Source organism: Crocodylus porosus, unplaced genomic scaffold, assembly GCF_001723895.1.
Source record: "Crocodylus porosus isolate Cpor-Errol unplaced genomic scaffold, CroPor_comp1, whole genome shotgun sequence".
Taxonomy (NCBI): Eukaryota; Metazoa; Chordata; order Crocodylia; family Crocodylidae; genus Crocodylus; species Crocodylus porosus.
This window is the reverse complement of record NW_017728938.1, coordinates 5,972,524-5,995,845: the sequence shown is the minus strand read 5'-3', so window position 1 is coordinate 5,995,845 and position 23,322 is coordinate 5,972,524. Positions and strand designations below refer to the sequence as shown.

The window sequence follows — 23,322 nt, the reverse complement described above, 5'->3', positions numbered from 1 at the left end:
ACCGGGGCCGAGGCAGCGGGCAGGAGACGGGCTGCGGGCGCCGCGAGCGGGTGCTCCGGGGCGAGCGGCAGGGCTGAGGAGCGCGCACCGCCGCTGCGCCCGCTGCCACGTCCAGCCCGACCGGCGGGGCCAGGGCGTGGGCACCTCTCTCACCTGCTCCCCTGTGCGTGCGATTGGGACTGGGCTGAGGACAGCCCCTGCCGCCCCCAGCAGCTGCTTCACGTCCGCCTTCACCTGCTCAGGCACTAAGAGCCAGGCCTGGACCTGGTTCCTACCTGAGCCCTTTTTGCCCAGAGCATCCCCACCCCTCTGGGGCAGAAATCCCCTTGTGCTTCTCCATATCTCAGCAGATAGGGAAGGACTACTCCCTCGCTGTCCAGTCTGCCTCCCCACCTCTGTGATCACTGGTTGTGTTCAGGTGAGCCTCAGAGCAGAACAGGTGGTGCACAATGCAGGCGAAGAGCCAGCCCAGCAACGTACTCTAGATCATGAGCACCCCTGTAATCACTGTGGTGAAATATGTGTGTAGATGGCACAGAGGAACTTCCCTGTGTTAGGGCCACTTTATTTAAAGGCAGATTTTCCTGAGGCCTTGCTGCACAGGACAGTTAGGCCAGTATAAGTAAAACTGTGAGATTAAACCATTATAGTGGAATGACTCCCATGGGGACGCATCCTGAGAGCAGAAGTGTGTGCAAGTGTTGTAATTTTTGCCAGTTTAGCTTATGTTGTTGCAAAGACATTTAAACTAAACACATAAAAGACATTTTTATACCAGGACAGGTGTATCCACATGGGTGTTGTCCTGATATGGCTAGGCTATTATAGTCAGTAAAGCTTTCCCATATAGACAAAGTGCCTGATGCCGTTAAAGGCAGGCACAGAAAGAATGACTTAGCTCTATCAGTGGCCAGTGGAATAAACACAGATCATGCCAGAGGACACATCTGAGTGTGGCTACTAAGGTTTTGGAACTGTGATCCTAATGTTTTCAGAATATACTTAAGTTTATTAGAAAGAAATGAAAGCCTGCTGTTTCCCCCAAGTCTAGGTCCTGTCTGAAATTTGTTGACATCTGTTTTCAGAGAGCGAGTGGTTCAAAAGGGACAGGTGCTTTATAAAGAAGGAACATAATTTTATGGGCTGTGTCTGAGAATGATTTAAGGCAGGAAGTTTTGCCTCCTGATCTCTCTTTGTTATTAACCTATGAGGAAAGGAGGTGCTCTCTAGTCTGGCTCAGATTCTGTTCTGCACTCCAGTGATCTGTGGTTCTTTCCCCACAGAGGGTCCTACCCAAATGGTTTTGGAAAGACTGTGAGAAGGGTAAGGAGGATGTTTGTGATGAGTCTCAGTCCTTCCGTATCTAGAGACAGACTGAGCCTGTACCAGGGTAACCTCTGGGTGAAATGATTAGCTTTCCAACCTCCTGACAAAGGGATGGACTTCTTCCTCTGACCTCTTTCAATCTCTCTGGCTTCAGCTCATTGCAGTGGGGACTGAGTTAGCAATAGGGAGTCCATCAGAGAAATGGTTGTGGGGTGCTGCAGTAAACCCTCTAAAATAAAACAAGTTGAATAGTGAAGATCTAGATTAAAGGGATGGAACAAGTTCTGTTTGCCAACTATGGATTTCTGCCTGGGAGACTTGGAAGGGATTCTGGAAGAAAGGTATGTGCAGTGTTTGTTCAGATGCAGTTTAATCCTCCACCCCAAAGGCGGGCACCTGCCTGACATCTAAGAGCTTTTAAATCCGAACACTGTGGCTAGTTAAAACAAAACTAGACTTTTTCAACATGCCTAGTGCTCAAACCCTGTCCAACTCCATGCATATGTCTAGTGGTCCATACAGGGAGTTACCCTGTCCTGCTACCTGTGATCTGGGCTAGATCACTGCTGTGGGATAAGTAACTCTGCCCCAGGTTACTATGGCTCTGGCTCTCAAGAGAGTGGTGACACACAAGGACAGTGTGAGGACAGCAATTTTCCTCAACCTTCAGTAATAATCCTCTCATTTTGCTCTCTCCCTACCTTCCTCAAGTGGATGAGGCCTACTAACCACTCTTGGTGCCTGGGAAGCACAGTGGCTATTTAAGAGAAGATCATTTCACCATGGGAAGGTCTGGAGAGGATCCCAGAGCCTTTCCTAAGGTCAAAGTGGTGTTCTCTTGGCAAATGCTTTCTTATTAAAACTCAAGTGTAGGATGTGACATCTTTTTACTGGTGCAGCATAATGCACTCGTTATCTTTCTCTCTCTCTCTTTCAGTTGTAATACAATGCTGACTCATCCTAAATGGATTGCAGGCCCACTCAGAGTTGAGGAACTGACCTAACATCTGGATCCAAGTATCTGGGATAGGAATTCCCTAGCATGGGGCTTTTGTTCCTTGTTTGTCTTTTCCTGGAGTTTGATCTCCCCGGAGTTTTTTGTAGTACATGGGAATGCCCACGGATCTCTTACAATGCTATGAGGAACTACACGGTGGAGTACAAGCTACCCAACTTCATCACTGACAGCCCCATCCAGAATATTGTCACCTATGAGGATCCAAGTGGTGCAAGTGCCATCTTTGTGGCAGTACGGAATAAGATCTATGTGTTGAGCCCAGAGCTGGCAACTCTGGATGTCATTGTGACTGGCCCCATGGGCAGTGATCAATGTAAGATCTGTGCTCTTTGCCCAGGGACAGCAGGTGCTCTGCAGCCTGAAGACACGGATAATGTAGTTTTGGTGCTGGACCCATCTGAACCATGGCTTTACAGCTGTGGGACTTCCCAACATGGCCTGTGTTTCCAGCATGAACTGGAAACCCAGGACAGCTTAGTTCTGGTTAAAGTCTCTCACTGCTTGTATGGAAAACAGCAGAACAACCCTTTGAAATGCCCTGACTGTGTGGCCAGTCCCTTGGGGACTAGGGTTCTGATTTCTGAAGACTCCCATGTTTCCTACTTCTACATTGCCTCCACCATCAACAGCAGCATAGCTGAGAAATACAATCCCAAATCAGTGTCTGTCCGTAGACCAAAGGGCACTTCAGATGGGTTCTCCCCTGACTTCCACTCCCTAACTGTGAGGCCTGAATACCAAGACACTTATCCCATTGACTACGTATATGCATTCAGGGACCAGGCCTTTGTCTATTTCCTGACAGTTCAAAAGGAAAATCCCACATCCAAGGCATACCACACGAGGATAGTGCGGCTGAGAGCTGATGAGCATGACATGCAGCACTACCGTGAGTTGATACTGGATTGCCGTTTTGAGTCTAAACGGAGGCGGAAGAGGAGCTCAGCAGGTCGGGTATACAAACGTGATGTGGCTTTCAATGTCCTGCAAGCTGCTTATGCCACTGAGGCAGGTTCCAAACTGGCTCATGAAATTAGCATCAGTGATACAGACCTGGTCTTGTTTGGTACCTTTGCTGAAAGTGAAGTAGAGAATGCGATGCCGCAGAAATATTCAGCAGTGTGCATCTTCCCAGTACGCATGATCAACCAGGCCATCGAGGATGGGATGAACAAATGCTGTGCCTCTGACAAGCATGATATCTTACGAGGCCTGACTTTTTACCAGGAAAAAGAGTACTGCCTGCACAGCGTGAGTCCCCCGTGAATAGTGCCCTTTGCCTTACCCTGGTTCCTCTTTAAGAAAGGGGTTTCTTGGAAGTGGGCCATCTGGGATAGAATAGCCATCACCATTTGCAACTCATCCCTACAACCCAAACTGAGCTTCAGCTTCTGAGGCTTAGCAGTTTGGTTAGTGGGTCCCTGCTCCTTCCTGTAGCTTGGTCTTTGTAAGGGCACCTACACTGCATTAGACAATGCTAGGAAGCGCCATGAGGAAAACATGCCCTGCCCTCTCGTTCCCATTCTGTGCACACCACAGGTTGAAAGTTATCATGTACCTGGTTTAGAGGTGCACCCAGTGACTCTCAGGTTGATAAGCAGCAGCTCAAGGCTTGTCCTTTGCTACGCCAACAGTAGCTACATGATATTTTTTGGAATGTGGTGCACATAGAGCAGGATGGAGTGGATGGGACACATTTTTACCAGCCTTGAGTGCTGATTTAAGGGGGGCACAAAAATAGCAGCCACCCCCTCTGCCAGCTCTGCACTGCCACTGGCATTAGCAACTCAGCCACTGCCACTATCTCATGTGTTGCTGCCATCCAGAGCATAGAACTGTCCAGCTACACTTTCTGAGATAGACACCCTGTTTCCTGGCTTGGCACATGCTGCAGTTTCAGTGAGAGACTTTTCTGGGCTAGGGACAGACACTGAAAAATCCTGAGCCTGAATTGATTCAGCCTTTGCAGGTTAATTTAATGTGGCTAGGCTGAACCAGTTTGCAACTGTACAGAATGCCCTCTGGACTGAATAAATGTAGGCACATGTCTGAGATGGCTCAGGCTCGAAGCTTGGGGGGCATTAGAGCAGCCCTCCTTTCCCTTCTACAGGGCTGAGCTGAGGTGGGGATGTGTCCAGGCCCTGGCAGGACACTCTGATTAGGGAGGAGTTTCCCCCCTTGAGGCTCCTGTCCAGGGAGGGAGCCAGCTGGAAGTTGAGGTGCTAAATGCTGTGTTATCAACAAGCAAACAAAACCCTCCCTCATTAGTTCAAGCTTTTCTTAAACAACTTTTTCTAAGGAAGAAAGGGAGGAACATTACCAGGTGACCTGTTGATTAGCTCCAGAAAGCCCTAAGTGGACACTGACTTACCTGCCTTTGTCCTGTCTTCACCTCTCAGCATTAGCTAGCATACCACATGCTGGCTGCGGTCTGTGCTATGGGAGAGGGATGGGGGAAATCCCTGCATGAGCAGGGTGGTGGGAGTGGGGTAAGGGGAAGCCAGGCAGGCTTCAGTAGTGAACCCCGCCCAGGGCTGCAAAGCATCTGGGATGCTGTAGGACTCTGGTTTAAGTTAAACCAGGAAGGGGTCTGGAATAGACATTGCAAATGTCCCAAATCAGTTAAATCTGAAACTACATGCAACCAGGTTTATCTCAAACTGGTTTCAGCCATTTTCAAACTGGTTTATGTGCACTGAAATGTCTGTTCTGTTCAAAGTTTAAACCAGTTTCTGATCACTTAAACTGGTTTATGTGTAATGTCTGTCCCTAGTGTTTAGTAATTTGAAGTTCCTGAGATCTCCTCAGAGCCTTTTTCCTTGTAGAAAATCCAGCCTGGGTTGGCAGACTGTAAAGGCCACAATAAGTATCCACATGCAGAAGTGTGATGAGTGCTGAAGCACTGCAAAAGTTTGGGACTGAATAGTTTATTTGCAAAACATGTGATTTGGGGTCTCCTGAAATATTGATGAGTTTACGCTGAATTAAGCAAAATATTTTGGATGAATAAATGAGAAGAGAAAATTCTGCAAAACTTGAAGCATATTGTTTTAACCAGTTTTTGAATGAAATATTTTGGTTTCCTGTTTTGAAATATTGATAATTGGCTTGATTTGTTTTTTTTAAAAAATGGTTAAAATAATACCTAAAAATGAAGCAAAAGGCTTTGTTGCACTCAGAATGAATTTCTTCTGATTTGTTTCTCTTGGGTGGCTGAATAAAAGATTAATTAATAATTTACCCATCTCTAGTTAGCACAGAGGAAGTATAAAGTGGTGTTCCTGTTGCAGCAGACTCTCTAATGATTATCTAGCATTACAGTGTCTCTGAACTGAGCTTGTTGCACAGCACACTCACTCCTGTGAAGGGTGAACTTACAGTAAGACTTCTGGCCAATGAGCATGCTTGCATTTTATGGTATACTGGAGTGGCTTTCTTTCCACCTTATAGTTTTCCAGGCCTAAATCCTTCTCTTCTGTCCAAGCTCCACCCCCTGCTGTTGAGGTTTGGTTTAATATTGTTCTACACAATTAAGTATACATGAGCTGGGATTGCACAAGCTCTTCAGTTTCATCACTGCCTGGCAGGGTTTTAGCATATAATTGTGCCCTCTCCCTGCTGCTTTTATTTTTCTGAGAGGGTCCCAGTCTACTGTATTAGCAAGTCCCCAGTGCTTGGCATTAAAATAGCACTTTGCATGTTAAATGCCTTACAAGATCATTGACAAGTCCTCCCAAAGCCTGAGTAAGTACCAGAAGGGGAAAGCTGAGGTGGAAGGCATGGATCTGACTTTCCTAGGACCCATTCAGTAAGTCATTGTCAAGACCAGGATTAGAATCTGTGACTGCCTGACTCCAACCCTCTGGCCAGCACTCCAGTCCATGTTTCCCTGTATCCCCTTTATGATGCCTTGGCTATTGCTTTATTAAGAGAATTTTACCAACTCTTGGCTCATTCCTTGTACTTTTGAGTACCTCTCTGCCTGTGAACCCAGGACAGTAGAAAATTGTCATAAAAATGTACTCTAGATGACAAACTGATGTTGAGGGCAAAGCCAGTCATGTGCCCACCCAGTTCATGCTAATGGCTGTTAGTTCTTGCTGTCTTTTGTGTACCCATAGGCTGGTAACAATCTGTCAGAAGGGATGAATCTTGTCTTATTTGTCATTTCCTTCATTCTACTAATGTGCTGCTGTGGCTCCCTTCTGGCCCCCACTTCTCTTGGCTTTATTTTTTTCTGGAGTTATGCAAGTAAGAAGTTTAACCACTCATTTTGGGCACTGCGGTCTGTGTGCTGGGTATATGCCAGCTGGTACATGCTCAAAGCTTTGTGTGCAGACTTTTGAAATGTGAGTCCCTGGGACTTCATGGGAGTTCCTGGGAATCCCTTTGGTCTGGCTAGGCAGTGCTCACCACAAGGGGGCACTTTGGTGTGTGGTCTTGCAGTGGGGAGGGACTCAGTCAGGCCAGCATCCCAGTTTTGAGGGAAGTTCAGCAGTTTAACATTCTGAGCCACGCTGTATTGGTATGTGGCCAAAGAGCTTGATTCTTGCTACCACCTTGCTCTGCATGGTTGGAACAGCTAGGCATTTTCTAGTGGGAGTTGATCCTGGAAACAGGTTGAGACTTGATAGCATTGGGTGTTCGTACCAGTCTCCTTAGTCTGCACAAACAAAGCAAATAGTGTGTTGTAAAGCAAGTGGATGGAGCTGCTTCTGGAATCCAGCAGCCAGGTGCCAGAAGATTGCACAAGGGGACTGACTCATTTCCCTCCCATTTTGTTACATAGACTCTGTCTGACTCTAGGGCAGATTTCTTCAGTGAGAGGAAGAAGTGCTGGAGAAGAGTGCCCAGCAGAATGCCTCTGTGAGGCTCACAGGAAGCCCATGTGTATTTGACTGTAATGAAGTGGTAGTGGGTGAGTCCTTGGCAGAAAGAGGAATTTGAGTGTAGAAGGGATGCAAGAATGGCACAGAGAGGCTCCTGCTTGGGTCCCTTCCATCCTACTGGGGAACTGGCTGGGACCCTAATATATGTTAAGCCCTCAAAGAAGGGACAGAAAAGACATTGCTACACAAATATCTAGTGCAGTTCTAGAGGGCAGATCTGCTTAAAACTTTACCCAGGCACTGCTTGGGAGACGAGCAAGACTTCTGAGGCTGGGTCTACTGTCACTGCACAAAGTCCAGCCTGTTCTGCTCTTAAATGACAGTATGAAACATGCCCAGGAGATGTCTTACCCCAGGCTTTGGGAATGAGCAACATGTTTCCCTGCAGCTCTTGGCATGTTCTTTTGCACTGGTTATGCTGAATTCTGCATGGAAAATTTGACAGAGCCATGGGCTTCTGGAAGAATTGGGATTGTTGAGTCTGGAGAAAAGCCTTGAGGGGTGATTTGATTACACACTCCCACTACAAAAAGGATTGTTACAAAGAAGAGGATGATGTTCAGTTGTTCTTTGGGGTGTTTTGTTTTGTTTTTTAAAATCATTTTGTCCACAAGGGACAGGGCAAGGAGTAATGGGTTGAACTTGCAACAGAGGAGATTTAGGTGGGAGATTAGGAATAACTTTCTCTTTATGAGTGTAGTTAAGTATTTGAACAGATTATTTTGAGAGGTTGTAGATTTTTCTGTCCTTGGAAGTTTTTAGGTGCAGGTTAGACAACTACTCGAATGAGGTGATTTAGACAGGGATAATCTTGCCTTGAGCAGGAGGTGAGTATGTGACCTCCTTTCATTGGTTCTGTTCTGCCCTAGTGAACATGGGCATCTGGATTGGTCCTTGCCCCGTTTTGATCCAGGTGCTTGTTCTTCAGTTCAGTTCCACCTTGTGGCAATGTCACTTTCTGGTCCCACAATGGATGTGCATTAAACGGATGGGTTCCTAATAATTTCATAAGACACCCCTCCCCCCCATATTACCGTAATTGTCCCTGCATCGGTAATTACGCCGCATAAGTAAAAGCAAACATGGAGCAGTTTACCCCAGAATGAGATATGGCTAAGTTGTTCCATTTTACCTTTCACTTATCTTGAGGTAAAAGTTGGCACAGAGATGGTCAACACTGAACTGCTGAAGCAAGGGGGGTCCTTGACCCTTGTGAATTATGGACACTCATGTTAATGGTGGGGTTGGGAGAAAACTACAGAATACGTGGTTTTCCGCAAGTACCAAAAGCATGGAGGTGTCCCATGGCGAGTGGCATCTCGCAGCACGCAGCAGTATTGCTGGTCTCTTCTTTTTACCGCAGTTTTTGCCTCTTGGCCAATCAGCAACATACCTTCTCTCCCCACTCCTGCTGATTGGCTGAGAGGCAAAACCTGCAGTAAAAAGAAGAGAGCAGCAATGGCACCTCTCACTGTAGGATGCTGCCATGCTTGGTAGGTCACAGAAAAATGTGGATTTTTCTGTTTTTTAAATGGCGATTTTCCTGCTCCCCTGCCCCCCTGAAAACTAGGATCCCTGGTCATGACCCTACTTTATGGGCTGCTAGTGTGATGGATCTTGGGTGTGTCTGAACAGTACCTGCCAGAAAGACTCGGATTTATTCAGTGAGGAGTCTCCTTTGTGCTCTTGGGTGTTGGCAGCATTGCTCAGGGTTAGATAAAATTGAAAATCCCCTAGGATATGAAGCATGGAACAGAAAGGGAGTGGCATTTATTTAAAGACTGAAGCAATCAGTAAGGTTGGTGCAACTTCCTGTAGGAAACACTCCCAATACAAAGGCCACCAACCACTCAAGTGTTTCCTGGATTAGCATGTGTTTGTTCTTCAGTTCAGGGTCTGGAAATCCCTTCAGGTTTGCAAGGGAGAATAAATAAACAAGTTAACCTGCAGGTTGCTCTGTGAAACCAGCAACCTGACTGCATGGCTGCAAAGCCTGGGTTTCTTACAGTTGTGCTGGCGTAGGATCAGGTTGGCATAGCCATGTCCTTTAGCTATAGAGCGTGAGGCAGTGGTGAACCTCAGTGGTCTCCTCTTCTCTTTCTGTATCCTTGATAATATACAGCAGATCCCAGTGGACAACTCCCTGCTGTGGTAAACAAGTCTTTCCTACTGCTGGCTTGCCCTGACATCCCTGTTGCTTTTATCAGCTCTTTGTGCTAAGGTCCCTAAATCCAAATTCCAAAACAGACTTAGCTGGATGGGTTGAGGATGAGGCAGCTAACAATCCCAGCTGAGTGCTGTGTGGAGCCCGGACCTCAGGATGCCTAGGGCTGAGTGCCACCCTGAGTCTAGGCATGTGTGAAGGGGTGTTGCCTAAGTCAGGCCAGGTACTAAAAGGGAGAAGGAAGTGCCCCAGGTCAGAACAGCACAGAAATACTGACTCATCAATACCTACACTTTTTATGGAAGCAAACCAATTTCAATAAGGCTTACACTGGGGATAAGCTCTTGGAACCGGCATGGATTTCCTAGCCAAAGCCAGAGAGAGACCCATGTCCCTCTGCCCCACCCTCTAGGCTAGCCAGCAGCCTGTCTTCTGCATCCCAGGCAAGTGCCCAAACCTAGGCTGTTGACCGTTACAGATTCACAGAAGTTTAGGGCTGGAAGAGACCTCGTGAGATCATTGGGTCCAGCCTTCCTGCTCTGGGCAGGAAAGACTGCTGGGGTCAAATGAACCCAGCAAGATGTGTGCCCAGTCTTCTTTTGAAGATCTGTAGGGTAGGGATCTTTATCCTTATCCAATCTGAAACTTTATCCTTATCCAATCTGCAACTTTCTTCTAGGAGTTTCTTACTGTAACTCCTGGTTTTCCCCTGGGGTGTTTTGGTGAAGAGTTGTTTGCCCAGCCCCTGATCCTCACCCTGGATATATTTATAATCTGCCACCAAATCCCCCTTAAGTCTTCTCTTTTCCAGGCTGTGCAGTCCCATATCTGTCAGCCTTTCCTTATATGGCTTGCTCTTCAGGCCTCTAATTATACGAGTGGCTCTTCTCTGGACTCTCTCAAGCTTCTGGCACCCAGAACTGGGCGCAGTACTTCAGCTATGGCCTGACCTCATCAATGCCAAGTACAGTGGGACAATAACTTCCTTAGCGTTGCTTGAGATGCATCGGTTGATTAAAACCAGCTTTTTGTTTTCTCTGCTAACTGTAACATCACATTGGTGACTCATATTCATTTTATGGTCTGTTATGACTCCCAGGCCTGTTTTGGACATGGTGCTAGCTAGCGTAACACCACCAAGCCTGTAAGTCTGTTGCAGATTTTCCTCCCCAGGTGGATAACTTTACACTTCTCAGTGTTGAACAGCTTCTTGTTCTAGTCCACCCATCTAACTAATCTGTCTAGGTCCACTTGCATCGTCATTGTCACGGAGTCACGTAAGTGCCCCGTGACTGTGAGGGTGATTGGCAGAGCTGCCAATCACCCTGGCAGCTCAGGTGCCGGTTACCAGGGCAACCAGGCGGGTCACGTGGCCAGAAGGGGGCAGGGCCAGGCCTTTATAAACAGCTTAGGCCGGAGCCTGCCTCACAGTTCCCTTCTGGCTGCCTCAGGAGCAGGAGCTCGGTGGCTCGAGCTGAGTGGTCTGAGTTAAGTGGTCGCAGCCTTACCACACTAACCAGCTGCGATGATGCGGGGAACAAGATTGCCCTGAAGGGAGGTAGGACTGAGAGCCCTGGCGTGGCTTGGAGTTATGGTTTGGAGTACGGAACCTCTGTGTTTATGTTACAGCCAGATGGCTTGAGCTTATGTTACAGTTTGCACCGGAGGACCGGGTGAGGCTGTAGGGGAGCGAGGAGGCCTCACGGGGGCTCCCCAGCAGCTTGGGGGTTCCCGGTGCCCAGTAGGGGCACAGTGCCGGCGGGGCACTATTGCCGGTGCCGGAGTGGCACCGTATTGCGCCAGAGAGGCGCGGTGTGCGGGGTTGCAGACCCCAGCCCATAAGGGCGGTGTTTTGCCCAGTGGGGCAGATGGAGCGCGAGGTGCGTGGTGTCAGCCCTAGAGAGTGCAAGGCCCCAGAGTGGGGCAGAGATGGAGCGCGAGGCGTGCGGTGTCAGCCCTAGAGAGGGTAAGGCCCCAGAGCAGGGCAGAACAGGGCGGCGATAGCGAGCCAGACCCAGGGGGCGCCAGCAATTAGCCGGACACTGGCGAGAACCCGGCCCAAGGGCGCCGGCATCAGGGCGGCGGTAGCGAGCTGGCCCAAGGGCGCCGGTATTAGGCGGCAATAGCAAGCTGGACCCAGGGAGTGCCAGCGCTTAGCCGGATGCCGGTCAGAACCCGGCCCAAAGGCGCCGGCATCGGGGCAGCGGTAGCGAGCCGGCCCAAGGGTGCCGGTATTAGGCGGCGGTAGCAAGCTGGACCCAGGGGGTGCCAGCGATTAGCTGGACGCCAACGAGACAGGCCCAGGGCACAGGGAACGGGCTGGAGATAGGAGCCCGGCCCAAGGGGGCGCCAGGTGGGCGAGGAGCCCAGGGTGCCCGAGAGAGAGAACGAGGGCACCCGAGGGGCGGGGGACTATACAAACGTCCCCCAGAACAGCTGCGAGGCTTGGGGCATGCTGAAGGGGAGGTTTGGAGGCACGCATAGCCCTTAAGGCGGGGCACATATAGATACCCCATTTAGGAGTAGGGACAGGAACACCAGTACCGTCAACTGGGGAACAAAGGCAGCCTCCCATACAACTTATTGGTCATCAAAGTCGTGGCGGGCGAGATTCTGAGGGTGCTACATTCACCCTAACGTGACGGTAGGGGGCGCTAGGGAGTTCACGGCCGCCCCTAGGCCCCGCTCCCTCACAGTCATCCTACCCTGATGTGTGGCCGCACTTCCCCACAGCTTAGTGTCATCGGCGAACTTTGCCAGTGTGCTTTTCATCCCTGCATCCAGATCATTGGTGAAGATACTGAAAAGCACTGGTCGAAGTGCCAGACCCTGGTGGACCCCACTGGCTACCTTCTGCCAGGTCAACACAGATCCGTCCTTAGTACTCTGGGTGCGACCTTGCAGCCAGTTTCCCACCCATTTGACTGCTGAATTGTTGAGCCCATAGTCCCCTGGTTTTACCTGTTGAGCCTTATGGGACACCAAGTCAAAGGCCTTCCTAAAGTCCAAGTAAATGATGTTGACTTCATCTCCCTTATCCAGGTGGTGAGTAATCTTGTCGCAGAAGGAGATAAGGTTAGTCAGACATGACTTACTTATAACAAAACCATGCTGGCTATCATTCAGAATTTTGCTTTCTACTAATTTGTTGTATATGGACTCCTTGAGAAATTTTTTGAGGATTTTTCTGGGGATTGAGGTCAGGCTGATTGGCCTGCAGTTCCCTGGGTCCTCTCTCCTCCCCTTCTTGCAGATGAGCACAACATTGGCCCTTTTCCAGTTTTCTGGGACCTCTCCTGAGAGCAGCGACTTCTCAAAGAGGTTGCCAGCAGTCCTGCGATGACTTCAGCTAGTTCACTCAGCACTCTCAGATGGAGTTTATCTGGTCCTGCTGACTTATAGATATCCAGCCTCTCTAGCTGTTCTGTTCTTTCACCAGCTCTACATTGACTTTCTGGGGACAGGCCTGCTCAGAGTCTCCTTGTGAAGCTGTTCCACTTTGTATAAATGGTTGAGGAAAAAAAACAGATTCTGTCCCAGTGGTGAGAGCACTCACCTTGGAGTGGGGAGAATGACAGAGCAGGGTAGACTCCCACACCCCAGGGGAATATCAGGAATCCTGGTCTAGAGAGTGAGTTCAGTCTCCCCGTCTCACCTGCTGAAACTGATCCTTTTGTAGGAGTGAAAATTATGAGTTGACTACAATCTAACGGTAAAGGCATCTGCCAGGAATGGAGCAGACTGAGTTTCAAGTGTGGCCTGAAAGAGAAGGATTACTGACTTGAACCTGGGTGTCCTACATCCTAGTTGAGTGGCCCCCTCACTCCTGCCAGGCTGTTGGCTCTCTGGGGGGTGGGCAAGGGCCTTTCTCAATTGCTCTTTTGTAGAAGATTTCAAAAGGTCTCATTTTTATCCTTTCATGAGGTGAGAGAATTTGTCAAGTCACAGGAGAGTCATTGCCTGCCCTACTCTATCCAGCAGCTCTGAATTGTGGCTATGGGTTGGATCAGTCCAATGTGGGTTGTTCCAGCTAGCCCAACCAATGTGTTTCCTTCTTGAATTAATTATTTAGCCTCAGCATGTATGATGTTTGCTTATCAGCTTCTGCTAAGGACAAGAGGGAAACTGTTCCCTTTGTAAAGACACTTCTTTACAGAAGGGGTATTAATAATGTGAGTCTCTAAGGACACCCCTGGCTCAATGTCAAGACTGGTAGCATCCTCCCTGATAGCCACGGGTACGGTGTAACCAGTGTTGTAGTGGAGGTAGGAGATACTCAGCTCCTATAGTATATAAGATTGAGGATGGCAGTCAAATGAGTCTCCCTAACCTCAGCCACACATTCAGTTATGTAACTTTGGTGCTGCCAGATGGGCATCTCTGTGCTCGGTTGCTTCAGCCCTTGGAGGCACCAGTAAGGTCCTTGCTCATTGCCTGCTCCGGTTTCACTATCCTATACCCTCTGGCAGCAGTAAGGTGCATCTTACTGTAGAAGCTCTAGAGATACCCAAATGACAAGCAGAATGAGCAGGTGCTGAGAGCAAGGTTAGAGGAAGTGCAGGTAACAAACCTGCCTAGTTCAAATGCAGACAGGGCATGGAGCTTGCTGAGCATTTGTTGTTTCTGATCCCTCCCCTCTGAGTATTCATATCACAGTTCTCTGGGTGATTTGTGCACAGAAACATGATTAGTCACAAGGAATTTATGATCCTGTCTTTCCTGGTTTGAATCCACTGTTCTTTTCAAGGTGAGGGCCTCCTTTGAGGTTGCAGTGCCAATTCCCTGGGTTGTGCCAGCTTTTAATTGACCATGTATATTGAGAAGTGCCTCTACCCCAGATCTCAGACTGCTTGGCTGTGATTTTTTTTCTCTTTCTCAGGTGTGCATCTTATCAAGTACTCGGGCCATACTAAATTGGCTACACTGCCTAATTTCCAGATTGCAGTGTACACTAAGAGGCAATGGTGGGCAGTGGCTTTTCAGTGACATTGAAGTGACATACAAATGCCTGCTACACAAGTTGATGAGAGCAGAAAGACCATTGGCATTTAAAGTCATTAATGGGTGAATTGGAAGAGATGCACAAACCTTTCACTCCATTGACCATGTTAGCTTGGGGGAAGGTTTTAGAAGCATGAAGCAGGAGAAAAATTTCTCATGAGAGTGTGGATGTCTCCCCTTACATAAAGCCTGTTGGAGTTTTGGGTTGAGACTGGAGCCCACCTTCACTGAAATCCTGAGGGGACAAAAATAGCTTGTTCTGTGATTGCACCTTTGAGTTCGACCCAAGTTAGTCATGGTCTATTGACCAGTGAAGAATCTCACTACTCTGATTTCTGTCCTTGGTCACTCTTACCTACAACTGCAGTAGAGCCCCAGGAGAGAAGGTACCACACAGGCGGAGTTTGGTGTAGGAGAGAGCTGACACACTTTGCTTGGATCTGCCCTACTGGTGCCCATCCTGTGCCTGCTCCCTTGTTGGAGGACTGTGGGTGTGCCCTGCTGCCTTGGTCTGCATTGCACCTGAGCCTACTCACCCACCATGACTTTGTTTTTCCCTGGTATACCTTGGGAGGTGGTGCTCAGTGGTTCCTTTAGGGCCATGGGGCATGTCTTCTTTGGGGCTCCTCCTCCTTTACACCCCACCCCTTTCCACCCAGGTGTTGTAATGAATCCAGGCAGCGCTTTGGCACAATCACACTGGGGTCCAGCAAGAAGGGGTGCTATAGGATTCTCACCCCTGTCCTTTGCTCCCAAAAAATCCCAATAGGAAACCTAACCGAAAGAGCTTGGCCTGGGCAGTGGGCAGGGCAATGTTGCCTCAGAACAGCTCACCTCTGAGTGTGTGGGATTGGGTACCCGATGCACTCTTCGCTCTCCCCCACTTTGGCCTTAATTGTCTTCTGGCAAGCCAGCTTCCTGCTACAGGTTCTTTCCCGTCTGACTAATGGCCCAGGTATGCCACAGCCTTGTGGTGCTCCACACAACATTTAAGTGGGATCTGACACTCTGTCAGTTCCTCATCAGTGTGCCCTGGGCTCACAGCCATGCTAGTGGGGCATGCGGGGTCCATGGGGCTCCCTGCTGGGGTTCCTACATGTCTGGTGCCCGCAGGGCCCACTCGACTGTCCTCTCTCAGCCCCACCTGACCTGCAGGTTCTCATGTGGTCCTCAGTCTGCAGCGGCTAGCAGGCTCACATCCGTGCCAAGCTGCTCATTGGTTGGGTCAGGCAGGCTTGCATCCCCTTCAGTCTTCCAGGCTCCTGTGTTTGCCTGGGCCTTTCGGACCCATGGAACATGGCCAGTCTTCAGCTGGCCACTGGGAGTGTGTCTGGGCTTTCCCTGATTGCCTCCATTACAGAGCACATGTCTGCTGTTCCCCTGGGCATGCTGGCTGTCAGGGGAAGTACTGGGTGTCTTCTGGCAGTGGGGGGAGAATCTGACTCCATTTCCAATGCCTGGATGTGCCCCCCCTCTGCCTTGGGCCCCGGCCCATTTTGAGTACATGGTCTCTAGGCCAACCAGGAGTGTGTTTCCCAGACATGTGGTGTTGCTTGTTTTAATTGCTGCCTGGCCACCTGGGCTGCAGTGCTGAGGTAAGCCAGACAGGGGCTTGTCCCAAGGACTGTGAAATTACCACTAGCATTCTCAGGATTTCACTCTATGGTTGGAGAAAATCACACTGACATCTAACTACTCTGGGCCTGTGGGCTTGGCACTACAGGACAAAGCCTTGTGTTTCTGCCCTGGCTGATGCAGCAGTCTCTATTGGAGTTCCAGGCCCATGGCTTTGTGCTTATTGGCAGTGCAGAGGGGATTCTAGAAACATGTAGTCTTAAGCCTTGAAAAAGAGTGTGCTTCCAATGGCACCTGGCTATGTTGGGACTGCAGCATGATTTGGGTGATAATGTTAATTGTTATCCTCAGTGGACGACCAAGCTCAGTTTCAGCTGCTGGACCCAGGGTCTGCAAGCACTTCAACAGGTGACCACTTCACCTGTGGCATCAGGGTGGAGATGTCAGCATGGAATGAGAGCAGAGAGAAGGAAGAGGTGTGGGGCTTGGGCCATGGAGACTGACTGTGTACAGGTAGAATGAATAGATGCTGGGGTCCTGGCTTCTCCTAAGTAGATTACAATTAAGGAGGGGTCAGCCCTGAGTTTGTCTGCCCCTAGCTATGAACACACTTGTCTTGGGAATTTCCTCCTGCAGCAGAGAAACAGCATAGTCGCTGTTTCTCCTGCCCTACAGGCATGTCTCAGCCAGTCCCCACCCGTGTTTGCTGTGAGTTGGATTTATTAGCCTTTGGTTAGTAGGCGTCGGCATGCACCTCCTAACCTGAGTACTACCAATCTGGGTGCGTCCTGAGTGATCCATTTCCTGGCATTATTTTGGGCGTTCCTAACTTCTCTTTACTGATAGCAGGAAAAGGTCTGCAAAGGTCCTTTAACATTGTGTGTGACTGTGATACTAGAACAGGTGTACTTGAGCCAGAGCTGAGCATCCAGATACAGAAAACTGTGTGGATTGAGTGTTCCCCAGTGCATTTGGGTCATCCCAGCACAACCCATTTTGTATTAAATGTGGCTTAATGCTTCCCTTGTAGTGAGGAGATGGAATGTCCCAGGGGGGTTGAAGGGAGGTTAGCTTTCAGCCACTTTCATTTACGATAAAATCCTCCCTAGTGGAGGCTTGCATTGTTTTGTGTTCTTACTTTTCTGTATCCAACAGAAACACATTAGCAAAACTCAATGTTTAGGGCCTCATTTGGGAAGAGCCAAGGGGTTAAGTGGTATTAACCCAGCTGTGGTCTTCTAAGACCTTGAGCCATTGTTGTGGAAGCTTCTAAGCAAAGACTTAGAAGAGCAGGATGCTATTTTGAAGTCTGTCAAAATTCGGCATGTTATTGTATTTATTCAGTATAAAATTTGCATCATTACGTTTTGTTGGACCATTTGCTTTTTTACTAAATGATTTCTTCTTCACCAACGATGCTGGGTTGTTCATTGGGACTCCACACAAGACAATTTGATTTCCTGGCCTCAAAGCATGTTGTGCCATTTGCAGTGCATTAGCACCCGTGAGTTGCAGTCATGTACTAGGTGCTGTACAAACACAAAATGGAGAAAGTTTCTGTGGTACTCTGCCCCACCTTCTGCCTGACTTCGCATTAACACAATTAACTACCTAACTCGTTCAGAGAGGCATAAGTTTTTCTAAGCAACAGTTTAGTTCATCAGATGCTATGAATGGATTCTGCAAGTCTGTTACTTACAAAAGTTTATGGCTTCTGATTCACTTAGTCTCTAAGACAGTGTTTCTCAGCCAAGGTACCCTGGGGTGCTGTGAGATTCTCTTAAGGGTGTCCTGGTGTGACACACAGTATTAGTACGTTTGGGTGTGCAAACACCTACACATTTTCACAAAATTAACCTAGAGATTTAAATTAGGAATCCATAGTGTCAGAAACACCTGTCATGGTCTTTGAGTTCTTTGCAACAGAAGAACTGCTCTATTATTTTTCTGTAGTCAAGAAATTAGTAAAAGCTAAGAGCATTTTTAAGGGGTGTCTGGAGCCTAACGAGGCTGAGAACCACTGCTACCATGCCCTGCTTTCTTCCAAATGTAGATACAGACCTTGCCACAGAGCTTTTTCCTTAAGGTTGTATAGGCAGTCCTTGACTTTATGATGTTAGAGTTATGCTGAACGGCACTTACAACAATGTTTATAAATTAACACCCTGTTTCAACTTTCCAAAGTCGGTTATGACTTTCCGATGCTTGGCCGGATGTGGGGCAGGGGTGGCGGTGAGACGTTGCGGGGGGTGGGGGAGGTGACGGCCAGACGTACCCGGCCAGCACCCATCAGCAACCCATGGAGCCAGATCTGCAGCCAGCTGTGTAAAAGCAGTGCACAGCAGCACAGGGTGGTAGATGGCAGTGGTGGCCACTGCACACATGCACACAAGAAATGGGGTTCCTTGGTTCAGGAACTAATCCCCCATTTATAACATTGTTCCTACGGGAAAATTAGTTCTTAGTTATGATGTTTTGCCTAAAGACATGGTTTTCAGGAATCAATTGTGTCTTAAGTCCGAGGACTGCTTGTATCTGTTCCCACTTTTCCCTTGCAATGAACCCTGTTATGGTTGAATGTTGTTTGCAAGTGGGGAAGTTTGTTCACTTCAGAACCCCAGTTAAAATGTACTTTCCCAGGTTTCTGGGTAGGGATTCCAGCTACATTTAAAAAGTTGGTGTTAAATCCCTATGTCTGAATCCAACCCCTATTACTGCTGTCCATCATCTGGCAATGCTACCCCATCTCACCCCTTCCCCATGCCCCCCACCCCCTGGCTCCTCTACCTCCTTTACCCCTTTAGCCTCAATCTTCACTCACCCTGCCCCCACTCACTTGTTTACTTGGCTGTTCCCAGCTGTAAATCAAGGGCCACAGAGTCCTGAATGATAGCTAGTATGCTTGGGAATGAGGCCTCCTGGCATACTGCAGATTAGTGGTTTTGTCTCAGATGAACATCCAGAAGTTAATTCAACTCCAGATAGATAGTCTAGCCTAAAGATAATCCTGGCCTGAAGTGGCATAACTTTAAAACACCCAAAGGACACTTAGTGCTAGTTAATGAGTCTTAATGTATGATCATACAAGTTTTAAGTGCTCTTAACATGGTCTAATTGTATTGTATAATACAAGGGAGGACAGGAGAGCTAGGTCTCCAGGTTGTACCAGACCTCTGGATAGTAGTCTATGCCTGATCCCTGACTTGACCCGTTACCTCATTTGCCTGTGCCTCAACCCTTAGTGTTTGATGGTGGTACTCTCCATCTTCACAGGTATGTTCCGTGTAGAGGGCCAGGGGGACCAGCCCATGAGTAGGAAAGGCTTCTGCAGGGTTGAAAATGCACAGCTGGGGTTTGTCACACAACCTAACTAAATATTCCTCTCCCCTGCTGCTTGCCAAGAGGCCTCTTGCTTCCATGAGCTCCAGCTGCAGAGGGGAATGCTTGTCCTGGGTGAAGAGTAAGCTGCGGAAGGAAGCAGGAGAGGGAAGTCTCGTTGGCTGTTCATCCCATTTGCTTCCTTCTGCGCTTGTAATTTGGTCAGCAACCAAGCAGTGGAAAGGTTGCTCATGAGGTAGAGGCTGAGCAGCTGCTTATGCCCCTGGCTGTGTGTATCGTGTACATTGCCCTTCCTGTGCCAGCTGAGCACAGGGTGCCATGTCCTTGATCTGCGGAACAGGCACATGCATGGCCTTATGTCACAGCTGCAATAACTTGCAATAGCTTGGAGTTACTGTAGGCTGGTTCTGGCGGGGAGATCTGGCCTGCAGCATTGCTCCAACTGGTCAGCAGCTAGCTCAGCTGTTTCCCTCAGCATGCATGTCAGAGTCTGGGAGGGAGTCTGCTTGCGTCAGCTTGGAGGGTGAGAAGTGCATTAGGAGCCCTAAATGAGATGGATGTGGGGGGTGTTGACAGCTCCTTAGGAGGGATACAGTGTCAGATTTCCCCTTTGCTCCTCCCCATTCCTTTCTCCTGACAGTCATCCTGCCTGTCATAGCTTGAGGCACTCTAGCTGTGCAGCTGCTATCTGTCTGTGGGTTGGGCAAGGCTACAGGGCTGCTTTTGGGCCCCAGGTCAGATTGTTCTGGGGACGGGACAAGAGACTTTCTGCAATCTTCTTCCCCACTCACCAAATTTCTTGCCCCCCGCTGCCACCTCAGCCTCTCCTGCTGCTGCCTGCTGGGGATAATGGAAATCATGAGTAACTCATTCCTCTTTAGCCAGAGGTCTCAAGTGAATTACAAAAGAGATCAGCTTAGTTGTCCATGTCTTACTTATGAGGAAACTGAGACACATGGAAGAAGGCAGTTTCCCTAAGACCACCAGGCTACTCTGTGGCCAAGCTTGAAACAGACCCTCATTCTGGGTCCTGGGCCATGTTCTGCTCAAGGGAGCATACTGCCTCTCCCCTGCAGTAAGTCTTGTCTTTTCCTGGCCTATGTGAGTCTGGGGGCAGGCTTTCCTCTACCTGAGTACAGTGGCTGGCATGGGTAAAGGCACATGCTAGCTGGGCGTGCTGTCCTAAACAGGCAGCAGCGAGCCCTTTAACACAGCGATGCTTAACCCAAGGCCCACAGGCCAACTGCAGCCTGCGGAGCCTTGGAATCTGGCCTTTGGTTCTCCCCATGCGTTGGGAGATTTGGCAGCAGGGCAGTAGGGTTAGTACTGCCATGCCTCCCCACTGCCAAAATCCCAAACCCTGTGAGGTGTGTCAGAGCTAGGCCATGACCCTCCCCCAGCACAACCAGATTGGAGTGTGCCCTTCCTTCACCCAGCCTGGTTGGGGCTGGGCTACATACCCTCACCCTGTGTACCTGATTCGGGGGCCTGCCACCTTGCACTGACTTTGGTGGCAGAGAACTTTGCCTGACTTGCATGTTTCCACCGGTGTGCTGGAAGGTGCAGGTAGGGGCCAAGTCAGTCCTGCCAAAGATGAATGTGCTTTGAAAGAGCTGGCTGAACATTTAAAGGCACAGAACCCCATCTACATAGCTGCCAAGCCAACATGGGATTCCTAGTGCAATATTTCAGGGTGGGGTGCTGGTGATAGCTTTTAGCTAGGAGCTCTGAGCAGTCTCACTGTATGAGAGCATGGCTTAACTTTCATGTGTTTGTAGTGGGATAAGGAGCCAGCAGCCTAGGACATGTTTATTACAGGAACTGCTGGGAGAGCCATTATTAAAGTTGTCAGATACTACAAATGAAACTTACAGGAAGTGAAAACACAGACAAACAACTAGGAAGGAGTACACAAGTATTGCTCAGGCATGCAGGGATGAAATCAGGAATGCCAAAGGACAGTTGGAGTTGCAGCTAGCAAGAGATGTCAAGGGTAAGAAGAAGGGTTTCTACTAGTATGGCAGCAGAAAGAAGAAGACATGGGAAAATGTGGCTCCCTTACTGAATGGGGGAGACAATCTAGTGATAGATGGTGAGGAAAAGGTTGAAATACTCAATACATTTTTACCTTGGTCTTAACAGGCAAGGTCAGCTCCCAGACTGCTGCACCTGGTAGTACAGGTTTTGGAGGTGGTGAGCAGTCAACAGTGGTGAAAGAACAGGTTAGGGACTATTTAGAAAAGCTGGATGTGTATAAGTTCATGGGGCCGGATGCAGTGCACCTTCAGGTGCTGAGGGAGTTGTCCCATGTGATTGCAGAGCTGCTGGCCTTTATCTTTATCGGGAGAGGTCCAGGCAACTGGAAAAGGACAAATATAGCGCTTATCTTTAAGAAAAGAAAGAAGGAGGATTTGGGGAACTACAGATCATGCAGCATTACCTCAGTCCCTGGAAAAATCATGGAGCAGGTCCTCAATAAATCCATTTCTGAACACTTGGAGAAGAAGATGGTTCAGATCAGTCAGCGTGGATTCACCAAGGGCAAGTCATGTCTGACCAACTTGATTGCCTTCTAGATAAGATGACTCACTCTGTGGATGAAGGAAGAGCATGGGACGTGATATACCTTGACTTAGCCAGGCTTTTGATCCAGTCCCCCGGAACATTCTCGCAAGCAAGCTAAGGAAGTATGGTTTGAATGAATGGTCTGTATGGTGGATAGAAAACTGGCTGGATCATTGGGCTCAAGGGGTAGTAATCAATGGCTCAGTGTCTAGTTGGAAGGTAGTTTCAAGTGGAGTCCCCCAGGGGTCAGTCCTGGGGCCAGTTTTAGTCAGTATCTTCATCAATGACCTGGAAGATGGGATGGAGTGCACTGCCACCAAATTTATGGATGACACCAAGCTGCGGGGACTAGTAGATATGCTGAAGAGTAGGGCTAGGATTCAGAGAGACTTCAACAAATTGGAGGATCAGACCAAAAGAAATCTCATGAGGTTCAACAAGGACAGGTGCATGTTTTTGCACTTAGGATGGAACAATCTCATGCACTGTACAGGCTGGGGACCAACTGGCTAAGTAGCAGCTCTGCAGGAAGGGACCTGGGGATCACAATGGACAGTTAGCTGAATATGAGCTAACAGTGTGCCCTTGTTGTGAACAAGACTAATGTCATACCGGACTGCATAAGAAGGAGCATTGCCAGCAGATCAAGAGAAGTGATTCTTCCCCTGTATTCACCACTAGTGAGGCAACATCTGGAGTACTGCGTTCAGTTTTGGGCCCCACACAACAGAAGGGACGCGGACAAATCAGAGAGAGTTCAGCAGAGGGCAACAAAAATGGTGAGGGGGCTGGAGGACATGACTTATGAAAGGAGGCTGGGGGAACTGGACTTATTAAGTCTGGAGAAGAGAAGATTGAGAGGAGATTTAATAGCAACCTTCCACTACCTGAAGGGTGGTTCCAAAGAGGATGGAGCTAGACTGTTCTCAGTGATGGCAGATGATAGAAGAACGAGCAACGGTCTCAAGTTGCAGTAAGGGAAGTTTAGGTTAGATATTAGGAAAAACTTTCTCACAAGAAAGTTTCTCAGATAGCACAGAGTCAGAGGAGGGGCACAGTGAAGTGCTCTGGGTTAGAATACAAGGCAGTTGAGGGGAAAGAGATTTAATGGTAGGGATCTACGACAGACCTCCCAACCAAGGGGAAGAGCTAGACTGGGAATTCTTAAGTCAGCTCACGGAGGTAGCTAGGTCAAAGAATGTGGTCATCATGGGTGACCTGAACTTTCCAGACATCTGCTGGGAGGAGCAGTCAGCCAGGTCTGACCGCTCACGTAGGTTCCTAGCCCAAATGTAGGACCTCCATCTAACCCAGGAGGTGCACAGCCCCAGCAGGGGAGACGCCTTGTTGGACCTGGTGCTGGCCACGGGCAACGACCTGGTGAGGGGGCTGCGGGTGCTCGACCACCTGGGCGACAGCGATCATCGCCTGCTGGAATTCACCAT

General features: G+C 48.9%; 1 protein-coding gene across 2 annotated transcripts in view; it reads left to right on the top strand.

Annotated features, from left to right (window-relative positions):
- Positions 1-1,540: 1,540 nt before the first annotated feature.
- The window catches only part of MST1R (macrophage stimulating 1 receptor), a 47,529-nt gene continuing 25,747 nt past the window's right edge, over positions 1,541-23,322 (top strand). For both annotated transcript variants that reach the window (XM_019547524.1, XM_019547523.1), the window contains exons 1-2: positions 1,541-1,667; positions 2,264-3,595. In XM_019547524.1, coding sequence (XP_019403069.1) covers positions 2,369-3,595 — 1,227 coding nt within the window. In that variant the 5' untranslated portion in view covers positions 1,541-1,667; positions 2,264-2,368. The remainder of the gene's footprint in view (positions 1,668-2,263; positions 3,596-23,322) is intronic.